At 38.0% G+C, this 19,402-nt stretch overlaps 1 protein-coding gene across 2 annotated transcripts in view; it reads right to left on the bottom strand.

The window, feature by feature from the left end:
* LOC113115311 (pre-B-cell leukemia transcription factor 1-like) overlaps nucleotides 1-11,029 on the bottom strand; it is a 57,748-nt gene extending 46,719 nt beyond the window's left edge. Inside the window, exons 1-2 of one of the 2 annotated variants that reach the window (XM_026282805.1) lie at nucleotides 10,277-10,464; nucleotides 9,078-9,151 (exon numbers count right to left, since the gene is read on the bottom strand). In XM_026282805.1, the coding sequence (XP_026138590.1) occupies nucleotides 9,078-9,151; nucleotides 10,277-10,464 (262 nt within the window). Of the gene's footprint in view, nucleotides 1-9,077; nucleotides 9,152-10,276 lie in introns of both variants that reach the window. The other variant, XM_026282796.1, reaches the window with a different exon arrangement.
* Nucleotides 11,030-19,402: the final 8,373 nt, after the last annotated feature.

Here is a 19,402-nt window from a genome sequence, read left to right on the forward strand (position 1 = left end):
AACAGGGGCAATCGGGAGTGTGAGTATGTGTGTGTGTTCAGGAATAGCGAGCATACACTGTACAAACAGTTCTCAGTTTAAAAACAAACTATAATAGGAAACACACAATTAGCCGAAAGACACAAGACCTGCGTCCTCAAGGTCAGACGCTATTGAATCTTTTGTGTTTAGCGTACAGGAAATAATTACTACCCACATAATTACAGAAGGTGACTGTGATGCAATTCACAAATGCACCGTATTGCCTTCGTATCATTTTATTCTTCATCTACTGCATTTTCGAGGGGAAACCCACTGAGCTATTGAAAGACCTTGAATTCTTTGCCACATGAGGGGTTCTCTTTGTTTCCCCTCGATTAAGCTTGCCTGAGTGTTCAGGGCAGAGTGTTTCACGGTTCCTCGTGTATGTGTGGTGTTGCCAGGCGGCCGTGGTGAGCACTGACCCCTGCTAAAGCGTCTGCTCCTCAGCCCGCTGTGCTAAAAGCTACCTACGCGCTCACTGGCCACCATGTTGGGAAGTGATCCAAATCCACCTCCTCATGCCCCCCATACATGCTCTTCCCCTCCGGAGCCGGGCATACATTCAGTCACATCTGAAGTGTCAACTGAAGTGTGGTAAAACACTTCCTCCCAACTAAATGTGCGACCAACTGTATGTAAGCCAATTGTTGATCAATTTCTCCAAAAAGTATAAACATTCTTTAGTTTGTTTAAGCATCTCAACCTTCCTGACATTCCAACAGAGGTTCAACCAATGGTGTGAGTTAGGGGCGGGGCTATCTGTTTGACTGACCAATTGCCGATGGGGAAATGTTTGGGAAAACTGTTTGAAAAAGGGCATTGTTTCTGCAATTTCGCTTGCTAATGCTAGAAGAATAGAAACTTTAATCTAATTTTAACTCTAGAACTTTAACTCAAAGTAATCTTCAAAAAGAATGTATTAGAATTCCTTTTCAGAATCGGAATAAGACTGGTTTATGTTTTTGAAAGAAATAATATTACTGTTACATTACAACTGATTTCTATATTAATATATTCAAATGTAATTTATTACTGCAATTGCAAAACTGAATTTTCAGCATAAAAAAAGTCTTCAGTGGCACATGATCCTTCAGGTAATTTGGGGCTCAAAAGTTTTTTTTTTTTTTTTATTATCATCAATTTTGAAAACCATTGGACTGCCTGATACATACATAACTGTGAAACTTTTTTCCAGGATTATTTGATGAACCGAAAGTAGAAAAAGAACACAATTTATTTGAAATGTAAATCTTTTGTAACATTACTGACTCCTTAAAGTGTATTTACACTCTACATCAGCTTTTAATGGGAATAAATTACACTTCAAATTAGAATTAAAATTATATTAAAATGCATTAGTAAAACATACTTATACACTTTATACAACCAAAACACATTATGACATGATATGTCCTCATGAAAATCCACATGAATACGTTTTTCTTGAAAAAGTGTTGGTAAGTCACAGTTTTATCATTAACCCACAGAATTTTCTGCTTTAAAGTATTGCCAATCAGATAGGAACACCACTGAGGACGGTGGCTTAATTCATAATTTCTCTCCTTCACTCTCTGAGAGAGAAAATGTGTACACTCATGTATATGTTCACGGAGGGGGTTACACAGGCTCATAGCCATCCCTTTTGTTTCTCACGGCAGTGCCAGCTTCATTAGCATAAATTATAATATTTCACGGCAAGAGAGCGACTCATAGCTATGCGTTACCTTCACATAACGACACACGTTCTCTCACACCCCTCGACTCTATATCTCCGCACCCGCTGTAACACCTAGCCCCCCTGCTGATTAAAGAGAGTAGAGGGGATCTTTAGCACAGCCACACCATGCCAATAGCATTACATTAATCTACATTAGAAACATTCATTACATGCTAAAACACTCAGGCGACATGCCTCTTCCCCAGCACACTCTGTATATCATATCATTAGCTTAAAGTGTATGGAATGAATATGAAAATACACTTCCCTGTTGAGACATTCCCTCAAGTAAAATAGACGTGGCTGAGGCAACACTATAACTGTATGGTGAAATCTAACAAAGGTAGACGATATCAGTGTCATTTTATTACTCTAATACCCACCATCTATAAAATGTTAACGTCTGTAAAAGTCATTTTTGAGTCGATAGAGTCTACAGGATGTTTTAGCTCACAGTTACTCAGCTTGAGTGTGCGTGTGTGTGCAGTTTCTCAATCCCTCCACGTTTCCCCGAACACAGGATACGACAGCGAATAAATGTTGATCAGTGTTGATTCCATCCAGTGAGCGCATGTCGACTGGCAGTGTTCCTAAGCTGCGGCGAAAGGCGGCCATTAATCTTGGTCTGGTTTAAGTAGCATATATTAATTTGTGTCATTTTTACGAAATCGAGACAGGAATGGGCGCTCGCCAGTCTGTGTTTGACAGCTCACGGCAGCGGGAGAAGTGGGGGCCTGATGGCTAGGGGGAATATAGGGGGGTCTTTTATGTTTTGCGCCTCTAACGCCGCCACTGCCACAAACAGCGGGACATGGGAGAACAACAATCGCCGGCCTTTGAATTAAACTAAATGAACTCCTGGGGTGTTGGTATGGCAACCGTAGCTGGAAACGGCACCGCCTTTTACACTTAAGGCATGTAAGGAAATGAATGAATTGAAATGTGTTTGTAACGATGAGGATTTTGTGGCAGAGAAAGCCCTAATGCTGTTATATGGATCACGGCCATTGACTGCACCGCTGAGGGGCTGAGTCTGACTCCACAGAGACAATAATAGCATCTGCAGAGCCTTTTACTGTAATTCGCTTTTTTACATTGAGCTACAAACTGCACCACAGACTAATATCAGACAGAAAAAAAGAGCTCCGTCGCATCTGCAAGCAAATTTCCTCTCTAAAGCCATTTTTAATCCAATAAGCGAATAGATGTTTTCGCTGTAATGGCTCTGAATATGATATCTGTCAGACAACTATGAACAACGCTCGGTTTGTAGAATGGCTGGCAATGATGCTGCAGATATCCAAACCGGCCAGCGCTGCCATGCTTTTATGCACTTTAGATGCATTCAAATCTTTTGAAAGGAAATATTAAATGAACATTACGATTATCGAACCTTACACTAAAACAAACAATGAATGCGAGAAACGGTAGCCTATATCCCTTACTTAAAATAGAATTATATATTCGGGGTAGGGCTGCATGATTAATTAAAATAAAACAAGAAACAGTGATATATGTGCTGCGTGTTTCAGTGTATAACGTGGTACTGTGTGCTTTTTACATGAGCAGCTCGTGTTTTCAGTATCTCAGAGTAGCTCGAAAGCAGTAAATGCTGCTTTATGCAAAATCCGGTAGCACTTTATTTTACAGTCCTGTTCCTCATGAACATACTATCTACTTATTAGAGTAATTACAATAACTATGTAATAACAAGGTACTAACCCTGAACCTACTAGGGGTAGTAGGGTAGTAGTAGGGGTAACCTAACCCTACCCCATGTAGTCACCTTGTGTTACCAGAACTTTCTTAGGTAAATACACTGTAAGTACACTATAAGTACATGTTAGTACCCGTACTGTAAAATAAAGTGCAACCCAAAATCTGCAGCCAATCTGAGTTTGCGTTGCTTATAACGTTGGGAATGCAACATATGCCAACAATATTCCCAAACATCTAATGAGAAGTGCTTATAAACTGACTTTGGTCAACAAGGGCCCTATTATATATACACTATATATATATATATATGAAAATAAAAAACCTTGAGAGTTTAATCTTCCAAAATGGATTTTTATTATTATATTTTTTTTTTTTTTTAAATGCTCTATATTTGTTATTTTTTGGTGAAACATTAAAAATAGTATTAGTTTTGTTTCAGATTGTATTTAGTGGAAGTAATAGTAGTAATCATAATAACAACAATGATGATTAATTTCATGCGTTGGAATGCCTTTCATACAGGAAAGGAGGGGTGGGTTTTTGATCCTAAAGCAATGTGAAATAATATTAACATGATGTTGTCAGCCAAGACTCTGTACTAAATGGAGTGCAGGTTCGAAATTCAACCGGTTTCAATCAGGTTTCAATCAGGCCCACCATAACCTAAAGCCATGTCAATAATTATTCCATAAAATGAGGGTTTGGGTTCCTTTATTGACCATCCGCAGGAGCAAAACACCTCCCACACAAAAAGCGCTTCTTCACTATTCACACGGGCAACCTGTTATCAGAGCTAATTAGAGACTCCCACCTCCGTTATACATTTCTGTAATTAGGCTCTTAAAACATGATTAACATGTCTCAATTACGCCAGTCATCATTTGCATAATTTATAAGGAGCTCTAATTGCGAGTGAGTTTAGACTTGAAGCTGGGTAATAACAGAAACACACAGGAAACATTATGCTGCTACTGAGGCATGGCCGTTCCAACGGCCCTAAGTATGATTAGCAATCACGTTCCAAATAAAACAGGAGGAGGAGAGACTCCCCACATGTAGCTGTAGCAAACGCAATATTTCTCCACAATTCGCCACGACGGTCGTTAGATTTCTTGCCAGCTCTAAAATGATGTGCCACACAAAGAACAAATGAGTTAAGGAATGAAGTCCAAACTTTATTAAGCGCAGTGTTGCAACGACTACTACCGCTAAAATAAAGGTAAAAGAACACTGTGAATAAATATGCGAATATCACGAGAGTAATACATCAAAATAAAACAAGTACTCTGTTTACTTGTGTTTTCACATTTCATCTCATAATAGCTATGTTAATATATGAAAGAAAGACATTTAATTTGAAGTTGAAAGATATTTTGTAAGAATTTTGCAACTGAATATTGCGTTAAAGGTAAATTAATTACTTTTCTGAGACAAGTGTGAGATACATATGAGGTTTCATCACTCATTTGACATGAGATACAAGTAAGGACATGCGTTTTAATGTGTGCATGTGTCAGGTTAGATGATAACAGTGTATCAAATATCTCCATATTGCTTATAGCTTCATGCACAAGCCAAAAAGCATAATTTGTTGAATGCCACCTTAAATGAACTCTAAATACATGTTTTTGATCTTGTTGTAAACACTACATCCATGCAATTGTTTTAAATCTTCTGCTGGAACAACAGATTTCTCTCTGGTGACATATACCAAACTTCTCCAGACATTTATTTTGCTTTAACCACACTCTTTCTCACAACTGACTGCAAGCTCACATTCAGGTGCTCGCCAGTGAATTAGGGTCAATGACATGTCTATTATAAAAATACATAAAAATTTCCATTCATAGAGAACGATGATTTGAATACTATGAGGAGAATGTTTTCAATTTCCTAATTAAAATTCATTATAAATATTATAGGGCGAAAAACCCCTGCAGACCCTCATGAGTGTGTGTCTAGGCCAATGCATTACTTAAAATATCAGATCATTTTTATGACAAGGCAAGGTTAGTTCAGGCTGTGGTCCAACTGAATCCTCAGAAATGGCATTTGTTAATAATACATCAAAATATTTTGAAAAAAAAACCATGAAAAATCTATTTGAAATATATATTGAAATATATTTATATTGAAAATAAAATTGAAAATAAAAATTAAGATATATATTTACATTTTAAGGAAAATATGTTATATGTTTTACTTGTTAGTTACAACACATGAAATCTTTAGAACAAATACTGAAACTTTTCTAAAAGTGTTTCTAGATTGTATGAAACCAATATGAACTAGCCCCCACCATATTTTTTATTTATTTATTTATTTATTTATTTATTTATTTATTTATTTATTTATTTATTTATTTATTTTTGTGGACATTTTTTAAACCCTCTATGGTTCAGCGAGTTCAAGTTCAAGTTTATTTTTCAAAGCTCTGTTCATGATTGTGCAAATGTATGTCCATGTGAAACAGGCTTGATGAAAGCCCCATGGGAAAAAGAAGCTGAAACCCGATCCCAACAAACATCCAAGTTAATGTCTAATGTCAAAGTTTCCACACACGAATATCTATATGTGCCAATCACCAAATTCAAATACACACACAGTGGCCTTGCATTTCCAAGAGCACACAGTACACACAAATACATAATCCGAAACACTTACGGCCCCTATCCCGCATCACATCCTGTTCTCTGAGCCGCAAAATTTGTTTATAGTCGCATGCTGGCCTGTGCTGTGTTAGCTCGGTCAGGCCCTGTGTAAAAATACACGGCGAGGTCAGGAGTTCAGGCCGGCTCTATCTGCTGCTGGCACACCGTACTGCCCCGCTTGTCAGCTGCTTGCCAGAGGAGGACTCATCCCCACGCCGTCCTCCCGCATGACTGTCAACACGACGATGCCACGCAACACGTGGTGTGTGCCGGGTAACTCGCAGCCGTGTCAATCTCAGCAAGACGGCCACAGGTTACAAAGAATTACGGGAGCCGTGTCATTCCATGCTCTCTCAACACGTCTGCAGATGAAATATATTAGCGGAGTGAAAATTATTGTTCCTGTCTAAGAAACTGTGTCACGTCTGAATAGGAATTACGAGTCACGCTTAAAGCAGCAGGCTGAGGTGCCTGAGGTGACGACACAGTTCATCCAAACATTCGAAGTTTGTAAATCACAGTTATCGCGAGCACAAAAACTTCATTTTTTGAAAACAGAGAGCCACTGTTTCATTGAGACAAGTTCTCGGTCGGCTCCATGACCTCCACAGTCTGTTATGAAAGCTAAGACTCCACCGTTCCACAGCGCGCTAGACCATTTCAACAAAACAGACCTGCTACGGATTTAATAACCTCGCTTTACTGGAATCCACCTGGGACTCTACGGCTGCAACAATGTAAAAGCATGACTCTTTATTTAAAAGAAAATAAATAAAAAAGGGCCTGACAAAAAAAAAAAATGGTGGCTGCTCTGGTTTGAGCGCTCTACACTCTGCACTCTACAGCACATTTGCAGTAAATGTCACGGCGGAGGGTTGAGCCATTTTCTCTGTGGCGGCGGTGGATTTTTAGTGGTGTCTGTCTGTGCAGTGTGAAATTACACCCTCACATTAAAAAGAGACAGAAGTGAACCGAGGTACAGCAGCTCACGGCTAATTCTGTAAGAGAGAGAACAGGGGGATTTCATGTACAAGGACCTTTCAAATCAACCATCGGGGCTTGAGTTGACTTATTTGGCTCAACCATTTTCAACAGTATTAGAAAATGACACCTAAAATCATTGATTCTTTTTTCTTTCTATTTTCGGATTGTTTTCTTAAGTCACAACCAGGCTACTATCAATAGAAATCACTTTAAAAATGTAAAAAAAAAAATAATAATAATTCTCTCTCTCTCAATTCCCATTATATATACATATCTTGCCATACTGTTCCAGTTCCAGAAGTTTCGTTCCTCCCACTTCCTTCAACAACTGGAAAGCCCAAACTTTGTTTAGTCTTTTCGAAATGAAACAAACAAAAAAAACAGGAATCAGCTAATGTTCATATTTTTACACAAGCACTGATCAAATGCGGGTAGGATTGATTTCGATGATCCGATGTTCCTAATGAAGTCCTGAGAGAGAAAACTGAGGCACAACGGAGGAAGCTGAGATGAACGCCCCTTTGACAAAAACACCAGGGCTGCGTTCAAACACAAACAAAAGCTCAACATGAGGTGTGTGTAGGGGGCATCTCATTTATGCACTGAGATATTAAAAAGATAATATTGGCATGGAACAACAAACAACTAATTCACACACTCCTCATGTTGGGAGTGACATCACAACTAGAATTCAACCAAAAAAGCTGCATCTCCGTAATCAAATGTTTTTATAACGTGTTTGGAGTCTAAACAGGTTCACCTCTTTAGTCAAAAGCCCTGCAGGTTCCTGGTTGCCAGGAACTGTGGGAAGAGAAGCAGGAGCAAAAAGCCAGGAAGAGGTCCAAGTCACTTTGTTCTTCATCTTGGAAACGAACTTTGAGTGAACCCCGGGTGACGCCAGTCAGTTCAAAAGAGCCAGGCATAACTCTTTCCCTCCTCGGAGAACCATAGTGCCATGAGGCCCCTGTGATGGTTAATACAGTGGCCCTCCGAAGCCCTCTTAGAGTCTGGAGTTTCACTGTGGAAGAGGAAACTTCTCCAATGCAATGCCTTTTAGACAGTGTGGCAGAAAGCCAAATTCAGCTTCCGTGTAATAAATCCATGTAATCTTTGTAAAGTACACTCTGGGGCTAATTAGAAGGAAGATACAGCTGTGCTTTCTTTCTTTTTTTTTTTTTTACATTTGTTGTTGTTTCTCGTTTGTAGCAATCTGCCTCGAAAGCCTTCACTCAGGGATGATCGCATAATCAAAACAGCATGTCCATTTCACTTTAATGAATAGCGCTTCTGGTGGACTTTTTAAACTGCTCTTAAAGTGCCTTACTCAACCAGCTACTTTCTATCCATACAAAAGCTTCCAAATGTATCCATTAACAATTGAGAATGCACATGTAGCCAGACAGTGCAGCAAAAAAAAAAAAAAAAAAAAGGTATGTCGCAAGTTTAGAGTCGAGTTTATAAAATTCAGATGGGCATTAACAAAACCATGAGCCAGAGTGAATTATTTAAAGCTAACACTCAAAATCACAGTTTAATAAATAAAATGCATCCCAAAGAAAAAGCCTCATCAGTATCGCTCAATGCACCATAACATAACCAATGATACAATACAATGTAAAATGCTGCATTAGGTAATACACTTCAGCTCATCTGCACAAATTATAATCCTAGCACACGAAATAATCATAGCTATCTATCTGAAGAATCACACAATATTTGAATACCATGAATTTGTGTGTTATTATTGTAATTACGGAACTTTGACATAGTGCAGTCTTGACTCTAACTGCAAATTCTCCTCTATCAAAATATCTAATAACGCGCATTCTCACAAGACATGCAATCCATCAATGTATTAAAGAGCTCTGTGGCAAAAAAATAAAATAAAGAAATCTATATTTCAATATTGAGCTTAATGTGATAACCAAAGGGTAGCACTTGCAAGTTTTCACTTTCTGTTCTCTATATAAGACATGAAAACCCACCTGTTTTTTCTTTTATTTCACACAGGACGTTGAATAGAGCCGGCTTCATTCTGTGACAATTCAGTGCATGTTTCCTAAAAACACAAAACAGAAACTAAATACCAAGCCGTCACTATGCATGACCTGTCAAAACTGTCAAAACACAGCCATTAGGCTTAGAAGGAATGCCTGCTATGTCTGATGGAAATGTGTTTTTGACTATTTTACAAATGGTATTTGATAGAAGACAGCTGACAAATGGCTCTAAATTGTGCAGCACTTTTTTTTGGAAATGATGCATGTGTTAAATGAGGAAAAACTGTCTGAATGTCTCATGTGCATCACAGATAGCACCATGAATTGGATTGCAAAGTGAAATTACTGTCAAAATTATCATATAATATTACTAGCTACGTTCCTTTTCCAGAAAACAGCGCAACAAACATTAAATTAATAAATATTAAAACACAAATATACATTTGCGTATCAGTATAAAAGTGTTTTAATATGCATGGTAATTATCAAAAATGATTTAATGTCAATTTCAAGTGGTTCAAATGTGATTTAAAAATGCTTGCATTTATTTCAAAGTGTTGTAGTAAACACCTGTGTTGACAGTTGCCAAGGCTAAGAGGGTCAAGTGAATTAATTTTTGTCAACACTTCAGTAATATAAATTATGTTTCATGTAGTTGCCTTATTAATTTGAATTACTATAAGTTAATGTGTTATTTTTTTACACATTAAGGTAGCAGATTTAATACCCCTTATTCAATAAGCAAACAAGTAATGAGAAACACATTGTCAAATATGGATTAATTGCATAGTTCTTATGTGTTTGCAGTCCAATAAATAATAAACTGGGTCTGAATCCACCCGCAACATGTAAGCTAGTAAGCCTATATGGAATTGAACCAATGCGCTTTCTCATTTGTAACCTGCAAGATCCAGAGCAATTGGAAATCGAAAAATTGCATCTGGGAAGAAGAAGGCTGAGATGATGCACAGAAGCACTCTGAAGTGGCTGTAACATTTGTAATGCAAATAAAAAAAATTACGCCAGTAGCCTATAAAAGTTTGAAAGGAGACCCGAAAAAAGTCGGTGCTCTTCGGGAAGCGCGTAAAAATATAAAGCAGCTGACTTGTTAAAACATTCGGTTTCAGTAGCTGCTATGAAGTTAATGATACAGAGACAGCATGCATAGATTCTTGGATGTATACCTGGCTTGTGCCTCGTCCAGACTTTCGTCGGTTATGGTCATGATTTGTTGTAATATGTCTCCAATGTCCTGTTTTCTTCCCTCGCCGTCCGCTCCTCCCGTGCCATCCAGCATATGCTGCGCCAGGCCGGGGTGTCCGGCCATGCCCACCCCGTGAGAGGAGTGCATCAACCGGGGCTGGTCATCCATCCTCGCCGCTGTTCTCTAGACTCTGATGACTTTTTCAATTCTTGCCTAGGAGAAGGAAAATTCCTTCAGGAACTCTCTCCGTCACTCCCCTTTTTTTTCTTTCTGGATGTCAGGAGCGCGATTACAACATGGAGAGAAGGAGAGAGGGGAGAAAAGGCAAAGCTCCTTCTCACAGCTGGTTTGGGTGAAATCTGATCTGGAGAGCTGCTTTAGGATCAAGCCACTCCTGCTCCTGCCACCAAAGCCAAGACAACAGAGCCCAACTTTGTCTAAAGGCTGCTGTAATCCTGTGTAATCTGTGACTCTGCCGAGTAACTCCTTGTTTCCTTTGACAGCTTTACGACTGAAACAGCTTTAAAACGTGCTTTGAAGGCGTTAAACGTGGGGGGAGAGAAGTGCTTTTGTTTCGTACAGGTCTGCTGGCAACACTTGACACATAACGGGAAGCTCCACCCACCAACAATGGCACATAGCAATGGGGCGCCGCCCATCGCCCGTGATTGGACGAGAGCGCGCTGTTGGCCCCGCCTCAGTTCTTCCACGATACGTCAATCATATTTCCGAGGAAGGTGGGTCGCCGTAAGCTCTATGTGGCGTTAGCGCTGGGACTGGACAAGGTGGTAACACGGTGATGGATAGAGGTTGAACATGAAAATAAATAATGGTGCTTGGTGTAAAGTCCCCGTGTCCATTCTTTATCACTATTAACCTGGACGGGAATGTAGCTCGATGTTATGGGTTCAAGCGGAGTTGTTAATGTATTTTACACAAAGTTGTCAATTATAAGTTAAATTCAAATTGTCAAATGTGAACATTTGTACATTGCAGATTATGTCTGTGCCAAAATCCCATAAAACATGTCATTACACAGATACAACTGATAGACCTTCACCAACCCTACACCTAACCCTACGCCTCGCAGGAAACTGCATTTTTACTTTCTCAAAAAAACTCATTCTGTATGGTTTATAAGAGTTATAATATATATATATATATATATATATATATATATATATATATATATATATATATATATATATATATGCATTCACCATGCCCACTCAGTGTGTCTTGGAAAATGATCTGACCTGCAGTTTGCTCTGCCATGTGGTCTTTTTAATGGTATTAAATTCACTGGCTATTGACATGGAGCTCAGAATGTGGCAGAAATGTCACGCTCTGTCTGCAGGTGCTGGGAAAAGGACCAATAAAGAGAGTGTTAAAGAGGCCATTTCTGATGCCTGAGTACCCATCATTGGTGCAAATATTCCAGAAGCACCACTCCAGCTATTAATGTGATATCTCATCCCTGTGCTCAACATATGAGGTGTGTCACCTTCCATTATGTTCCTTATGAGAAACGACACCACTTTAACCTGTCCTACTTAGGAGGTGACTGCTGACATATACTGGTAGTATAGGTAATATCACAACTTTTTATTGCATACAATATCATCAATTTCAGAGAGCAAAAAAAGATATGAGGGATAATGGAGAAATCATTCAATATGTTATGACTATATTCAGAGCTCATGTATTACATGCATGTATTACATTCTTTTTTCTTCTTCTAGTTTTTCTGATTGCTATGATAAATCGTTTATTAAGCAAAAACTATTACCAACAATGATAGATAATAATAAATAACATTTAATAATAAGTTTGGTCAGTCTTTTGTCTGGGGACCAATTCTTACTATTAACTATGCCTTTTGCCTTAGTAAACTCCTTACTTCCTGCTTATTAATCATTAATAAGGTAGTTGTTAAGTTTTGGTGTGGGGTAGGATTAAGGGTTCTACACATTAGACATCACTTCCCCAAAAGTAAATGACTTGACAATAATAAATGGTTTAAGCAAAGCAACTCTTGCCCTCAGAGATAGATAAAATGTGTGCAGTGAAAAAAAAAAACACACAGGAAACCCTAAATGTAATTCTTAATTTAATAGCCTAGTTCTTCCTTTGTTTACAATTTGGAAAAACTAGCATAACCTGAGAAAACATAATTATTTTACAAGGTGGGGATTTTGCATTAATTCATACAAATTACATTGTACACATACTTAAAATGTATGATTTTTTGAAAACTAATCATTAAGGTCCAACCCTAAACATAATTGTTAGTGGGTTTGGGTATCAGTGATAGAAAGTTCATTAAACAAAAAAACTCTTAACAAAGACAGAAAAAATGTATATATAATATATATATATATATATATATATATATATATATATATATATATATATATAGTTAGAGTTATTTCCTAGTTAACATTAGTAACAACCAACCCGATACACGCGCAAATGTAAGATTTTTATTTAAAAAAAGTTAAAACACCACCGATCATATGAAAACAAATTAAATTGTGCAAATTTCTACAAATTAGCCATTTGGTAAAATGTAAAAAAGGTGTGAACTGAGATGATGAGATAGTATAAATGTGATCTCTACTCTTGGTAAAAGACATTTTTGCACCACAGTAGAAGTTAAGTCGAACCATCAGATTTGTCATTAGTTGAAGAAAAAGAGGAACTAGTTAATGATAAAGGAATTGGTCCTGTTGCTGTGATTGCATCTGAAGACTGCTGGGCTGGAACAGATGTATAGGCTAAGTGACCGTCCTCTGTGGAACCAGACCTCAGTGATTGTCTGACCTCTTCACAGATATAGCCTACAGCCAGAACAGACTCTATAGCATCATGTACCATAGCCACACAGCTCAATGTCAAACATCTGCTGAATCAAACAGGAAATAATATACTGTTTTTGCACTATTGACTCACAAACAGTTAGCTGCTTGTATACTTGTCCAGAAATTTTAGTAGAAGTATGAACATCTCTTATTAATGAAGAAAAATGCAACATCAGGCTTGAATATTAGCCTTTTTATATGGTTTGCCATATTTGAAAATTTTACAGTCATTGTAGTAGTGTAAGAAATTGCCTGAACATAAAAAAAAATTGACGCCCAGTCTGAATTTACAATGAGCGTCACACAGCAAATAACACACGTACAGATATTTGACATTCTCTTGTAGACGCTTGAACTCTGGTGGTTTGAATTTAGAATAGTTCGGTTTTTTTCCTACCGATCAGCAGATCTGTATTCCCAGCGGTGAGGGGAGCTTTTCTAGCTCACTTGTTTCATTCATATTTATGCCAGCTCATCTAAATTGTCCTCTCTAATAACATGTGATCTGCATACTCTCACTTATGCTTTGTAACATATTGCTTTGTAACGATTTGTTTTGTAAAAAAGCGCTATACAAATAAACTTGAACTTATATCAAGCACATTAATCTTTTTCAAAAGCTTACTGTAAAATAATACTTGTAGTTGCTTCAATGAACAATAATGTTCATGATAAAGAAATTGATTTATACAAAAAAAAAGTGTAAAACACACATGCAAAGTTCTTAGAAATATCATTTATGTTAGAGTTTGTAATGATAAATGATAATATAATAGTTATGTAATAGTATTTATGTTGGTTTCGTATGTACTGTATAGCATTTTAAAGAAAATGTCAAACTTAATGAAAAAATATGCTAATCATACGTGTTTATAAGCCATTGTTTATATGAACTGCACTTTTAATGTGTTTTTAAAATAAATTAATAAATGAAGAAATGAATTCTCAGGTCCTGTATACAAGCTCTCAGAGAATTACATTTTAATCATTTTGTTTGCCTTTTCCTTTTCACCACTGGCAATCTTCAGTGCCAGAGGACAAACAAAATGATAAAAGGGAGAGACTGGAGCTTATGATGTCATGTTGCCATGACAAGGAAACACAATTAGCATGTTAAAAAATATGAAAGTGTTTTTTATTACATGCAACATTGTGAAGGATTACAAGAAGCTGTGTGTTTCGTGTTAAAACCCCTTTGGGGTTCAATCTGCATTAATCATTTATTATTCTTAAGTAAGACATTAGATACTCATCACCTCTGTCGTGCCACAGTGTAACAGAGGCTGAGTAAAGCACTTCATGACACGTCTATTGATCACTGTTGCACGGTGAGTGCGGACCAGGTTGAGAAGACATTGCAGTGCTGCAGGCTTCAAGTACATCTCTCAGGAGGAGGCTGTGATGAAATATTCAGTTGTTTGGGGCACTGTATCCCCCAAGCATGTATAAAAGGCAGTGGGAAATAGAGAGACCTGGACACATCTTGAGTCTGCATCAAGTGCAAAGCTGAAAACCTCTCCATCTAGCAGACTTAAGTCGGAGCTAGAAGAATTAAACTTTCATCGAGCTTAAAATGGGTTACAGGTCAGTGGTTGATTCAGCATTTTGCGCTTTCCTAAAGCTTTGGGGAAAAGAAGAAATCTCCCTGTTCACTTAACATTGTGTCACTAAAGAACAAGTGTTTTTTTTTTTTTTTTTTTCGTTTTTTTTCTGTCATTACCTTCAGTAATTGTGTTATAAATACAGCAGACACCCATATCTGAGAAACCCATAAAAAGCACCAACAATGTAACCCCGTTATTTCATTTGCCAAAGGCTGTTTTCTATTGTAAAATTTAGAAAGTCTAACTCATCTAAATGCCGATTTCTGAGTGTTTCCCCCGAGCATCCCTCCACAAAACTGTCAGTTTCCCAGGCCATTGTGAGGACACACACCACGCAGCAGCACTAGACCACAGGAAAAAGGGAGCGGGACCTGTCATAAAGCATTCTCATTTACGGCTGCAGGGTGGATGCCTGGAGGAACAGAGAGAGATGGTAAGAGAGGGAGAGAGAACACTACTGTAAATGTCAAGAGATGCTACCAGAAGGCCACTCAGCACCTCCCACCCTCCCATGTGAAAAGGCCACTTAGAGCAGCGGGCAGATAGCTGAGTTTATGTGCTGACCTAGCGCTCCAAATCAAACTTACAAATAGCAGGGGCTGGCCGGGCCGGGGGAGGTTAGGGAATGAGAAAGAGAGAGAAGTTGAAAATAAATAAATAAATAAACAGGACTAACCATGACCTACATGTTTAGCACTGCCAATACATCATCCACATTAGCTTACAGTAAATGTAGGATTAGAAACCGAGTACCTGAATGTTTATGGTCATATTGCGCACATGCAGTCTTTTGTAGCTTCCTGCATTGCGTATGTAGTCGTGTGGCTATACTGCTGTGAAATCTACACTGTGACAATATGACAACTGAAGTCTGAAAAAAAATATTTCGGAATGAGCAGCTCTCATGAGGTGGTACTTTGTAGTGAATCTAAACCAAATGATGTTGTCCAACTACCAAGCAAAAAAATGTAAGCCATCTTTCCAGACTTCCGAAAAACAAGAAGTAACAGATCATGTAGAGTTGTATGGGAGCTCAATGAGTTCCAACCAAGTGAGCTTATAGAAATTTCACATCCGATTTGAGCTTTGAATGTGTTGAAATATTCAAACTTACCTGGCCAGATGGTTTGTAATTGACGGACCTAATGTATTTTAATTTAAAGGTTGAACTCAAGGTAAGAATTCCCAATATATTTTAAATAAATCATTAAACACTATTTCTATAAAATGGTGGCTATGACCACCATACTAGATTTTTTAATTGTTTATGTTGATTAGCCCTAGAAAGGGATGTTTTTTTAGGATGTACTGGGGGTCATCAAACTATACATTCCAGTTATTTAGAGGGTAACGACTCAGTGACCAATTGAGACCATTGAGACCACTCAGTGCTCAGTGACCAATTTATACATTCCGTGCGACAATCAAATGTGATTGTCATGTGATTATCTTATTGATCGCCCTCTAGTGGCAGTCGTACAAAACATACACAAATTGGTAGTGAACCAGTTCAATTCAGCTCGGTAAAACCGTCCATTCTAAAGAAGTAGAAATTTAACTGTACGCCAAAAACATTGGTAATTCTAACATCATGGTCAGTCTTGATTAGAATACATCACATCCAGTATGGCAGTCGCATATTTTAGAGGCAAAATGTAAAATATTTTTATGTATCCAATACTCAAATCAGATAAAAAAAATATATATATATTACGTGTGCACATAAAAAGTCTGAAATCCACAAACTTCCTATACTTGTCTCCACTGGAAATGGATAACCAACCAATCAACAAATCAGTCCGATTCAGCTTATGCAACCATTTTGAATCCATAGGAATCTACAGAGCCCTGACATGACATGCAGAAAAAAATAAAATGTCTAAATCATGTGCAGGATTTACTATTTCATTCCCTCGATTTATATATTGTGCGCGCGATTAACTAATTCGTTCCCTCAATTAATAAATAAATGTGCGCACGATTTAGCAAATCAAGGGAACAACATATTAATCGTGTGCATGTTTTAGTATATCAGGGGAACGAATTAGTAAATCTTGCACACAATTTAGGTCTATTTATTTTTTCTTGCATGTCATATGCATGGCTCCTTGGGAATCCAAACCAGCATTGTTCAATTCTTTACGATTTCCATCCATAAATATGTCTGATTAACATGACTTTTTTAGATCATGACACTCAAGACTTCCTTTTCGTCTTTCCTTTTTAAAAAGTGCTAGGAATGGAAAATTCATAACTAATGCAGGAATTTCAGTGCTGTTCATAGCATTTTCAGGCTCATTTGAATTAATGAAATTGATGTTCCTTGTCACAATATGTTGTCTTTTATTCCCCCACGCTTTCTTTATGCCATCTCTAAAATCCCAGTGCGACTCTTCACGGGAGTGCTGTGGGAAAATACGACTGTCAGTGACGACAAGACAAATGAATCGCGGTGTCAGGCGTGCGTGGCTTAAACGATGACAGATTGAGAAGAACTGTCCCTCCGTCGACAGGCATGCTTCAGTTTTGAATTAATAAATCTAAATAAAATATTTCCCCTCTCATCATAAGGAGCTCTGCCGTATGGTTCCATTCCCAGAGAGAGTGTGTGTGAAGAGTGACCGAGGTGACCAAGGGCAGACAGGACAGCTAAATTTAATTCCAAATAATCATCAGGTGAAGCTCTGGGGTGCGTTTCCCAAAAGCATAGCTGCTAACCTGTTAGCAACTTGGTTGGCATTAGGAAATTGTATTGCAACCAACAAATTTGCTAACTTAGTTAGCAACTATGGTTTTGGGAAACGCTCCCCTGACTGAGTTTGTGTTTTTCTGGAAAAAAAAAAAAAAAATATATATATATATATATATATATATATATATATATATATATATATATATATATATATATATATATGCATTATGTTTTGTGCATTTTCTAATATTCTGGGGAAAAAAATAAAATAAAATTACAAAAATACAAACATATATTTACCCATTAAACTAAGTGAAATTAAATTATTAATTAGATGAATGTCATGACACCTGTCAAGAATATGTTCAGGTCATATTTCAGTCCAAAATCAAAAGAATAAAATGTTATTAAAACAAAGGTCTGGTCCTGAATGCTAATTGGTTAATATATTGTTCCAGTCATGCTATTATCCACTTTTTTTCATAGCAATATTCTGTATCAGATACATCTTCTACTATAGAATAAGAATGGTACCTTGTGAAATTGAATTAACTATTATTTTGTAACCATTTAAAAAAAGATGAAGAAATATATATATAATCACCATCTGGAGTGCCCTTGATAGCCACCAGAAGGCACTCCTTTCCACACCTTTGCCACTCTATACTGGATTGCATTTCCAGAGGTTTTGCCACTGTTGCCATTTCGTGTGTCTGGGCTCCGCCGCATCTGCTCCAGTCCATGAATCTGCTTCAGAACCCTCTCCAGTCCATGAAGCCACTCCATAACTCTCTCCAGACCATGAGTTTGCTCCAGAGCTCACTTAAGTCCCAGAGCTCAGTCCCGTGTTGAGTTCCCTGCCTGTCCTGTTTCAACACTGAAGTCACTCTTGAACTTTCTGCCAGTCCTGTGACAGCCAAACAGGCCACTCCTGAGTCTCTTGTCTGCCCTGTTACAGCCAAGGAGGCCATCTCTAAACTCTCAGCCTGTCCGATAACAGACATTCAGGCCATCTCTGAACCAGACACAACCATGAAAGTCATTCCTCAACTTTCTGAATATCCTCTTAAGGCCACCGGGGCAGTTTCTATCCTCTCTGTGCTCTCTATTACAGTTCTGTCTGCTCCGCCTTGGTGGCCTTCAGATCCATCATGGTGGATTACAGTTCTGCATGAGCCATCTTGTTGGTCCCCTACTCCATCAGCTCTGCTGAAGTGGTCTTCAACTTCATCAGCTCCACCCTGGTGGTTATTTGCTCCATCACAGGTATTTTCAGTCCCATGCTCTGTTGTGGTGGTCATCTGCCTCGCCATGGGGATTTTCGGTCCCATCGGTCCTGCTGTTGTGATCTTCTGCTCCACCCTGGCTCCCTGTTCTGCCGGCCCTGCTCACCTGCTCCTTCAGCTCCCCCCTGAATCCCCAGTTAACCTCAATCTTTAGTCCTACTTCCTTTCCATAGACCTGGCCCTCCATTTTTCACACTTCCACCTCTGTTCCACCTCCTTCCTGGACTTAAGTCTGTTCTTGTTTTTTTTTTGTTTTTGTTTTTTGCTTTAGTTTTTTACTTTGGATCCTCAGCCTTCATGTCACTGTGTAGATTTGTGACATTATATATTTTACTGCTTATATATTATAACACATTACCCTAAATCCTATTTAGAGTCACATGCATTGTGAAATTATTTTAATGTCACATAATCCCCCCCGCCTCAATTCTCAATACTTGAATGAAAAAAATATATAATAAAAATACAGTATGACAGCATTAAGAAATAAATGACCACTGCAATAGTCAAAATTACACATTAAAAAAAGTGACCTGGACATGTTTTTCTCATCTATAAATTAATCAGGACACATATTGTGGAATACTGTGGGGGATAAAATAGGGAGGGGAATTTCACTGATTTTATTGGGTGTCCAAAACAGTTTCTTAATATAGGGTGATA

This window comes from Carassius auratus, chromosome 2 (assembly GCF_003368295.1).
Source record: "Carassius auratus strain Wakin chromosome 2, ASM336829v1, whole genome shotgun sequence".
In the NCBI taxonomy this organism is placed as follows: domain Eukaryota; kingdom Metazoa; phylum Chordata; class Actinopteri; order Cypriniformes; family Cyprinidae; genus Carassius; species Carassius auratus.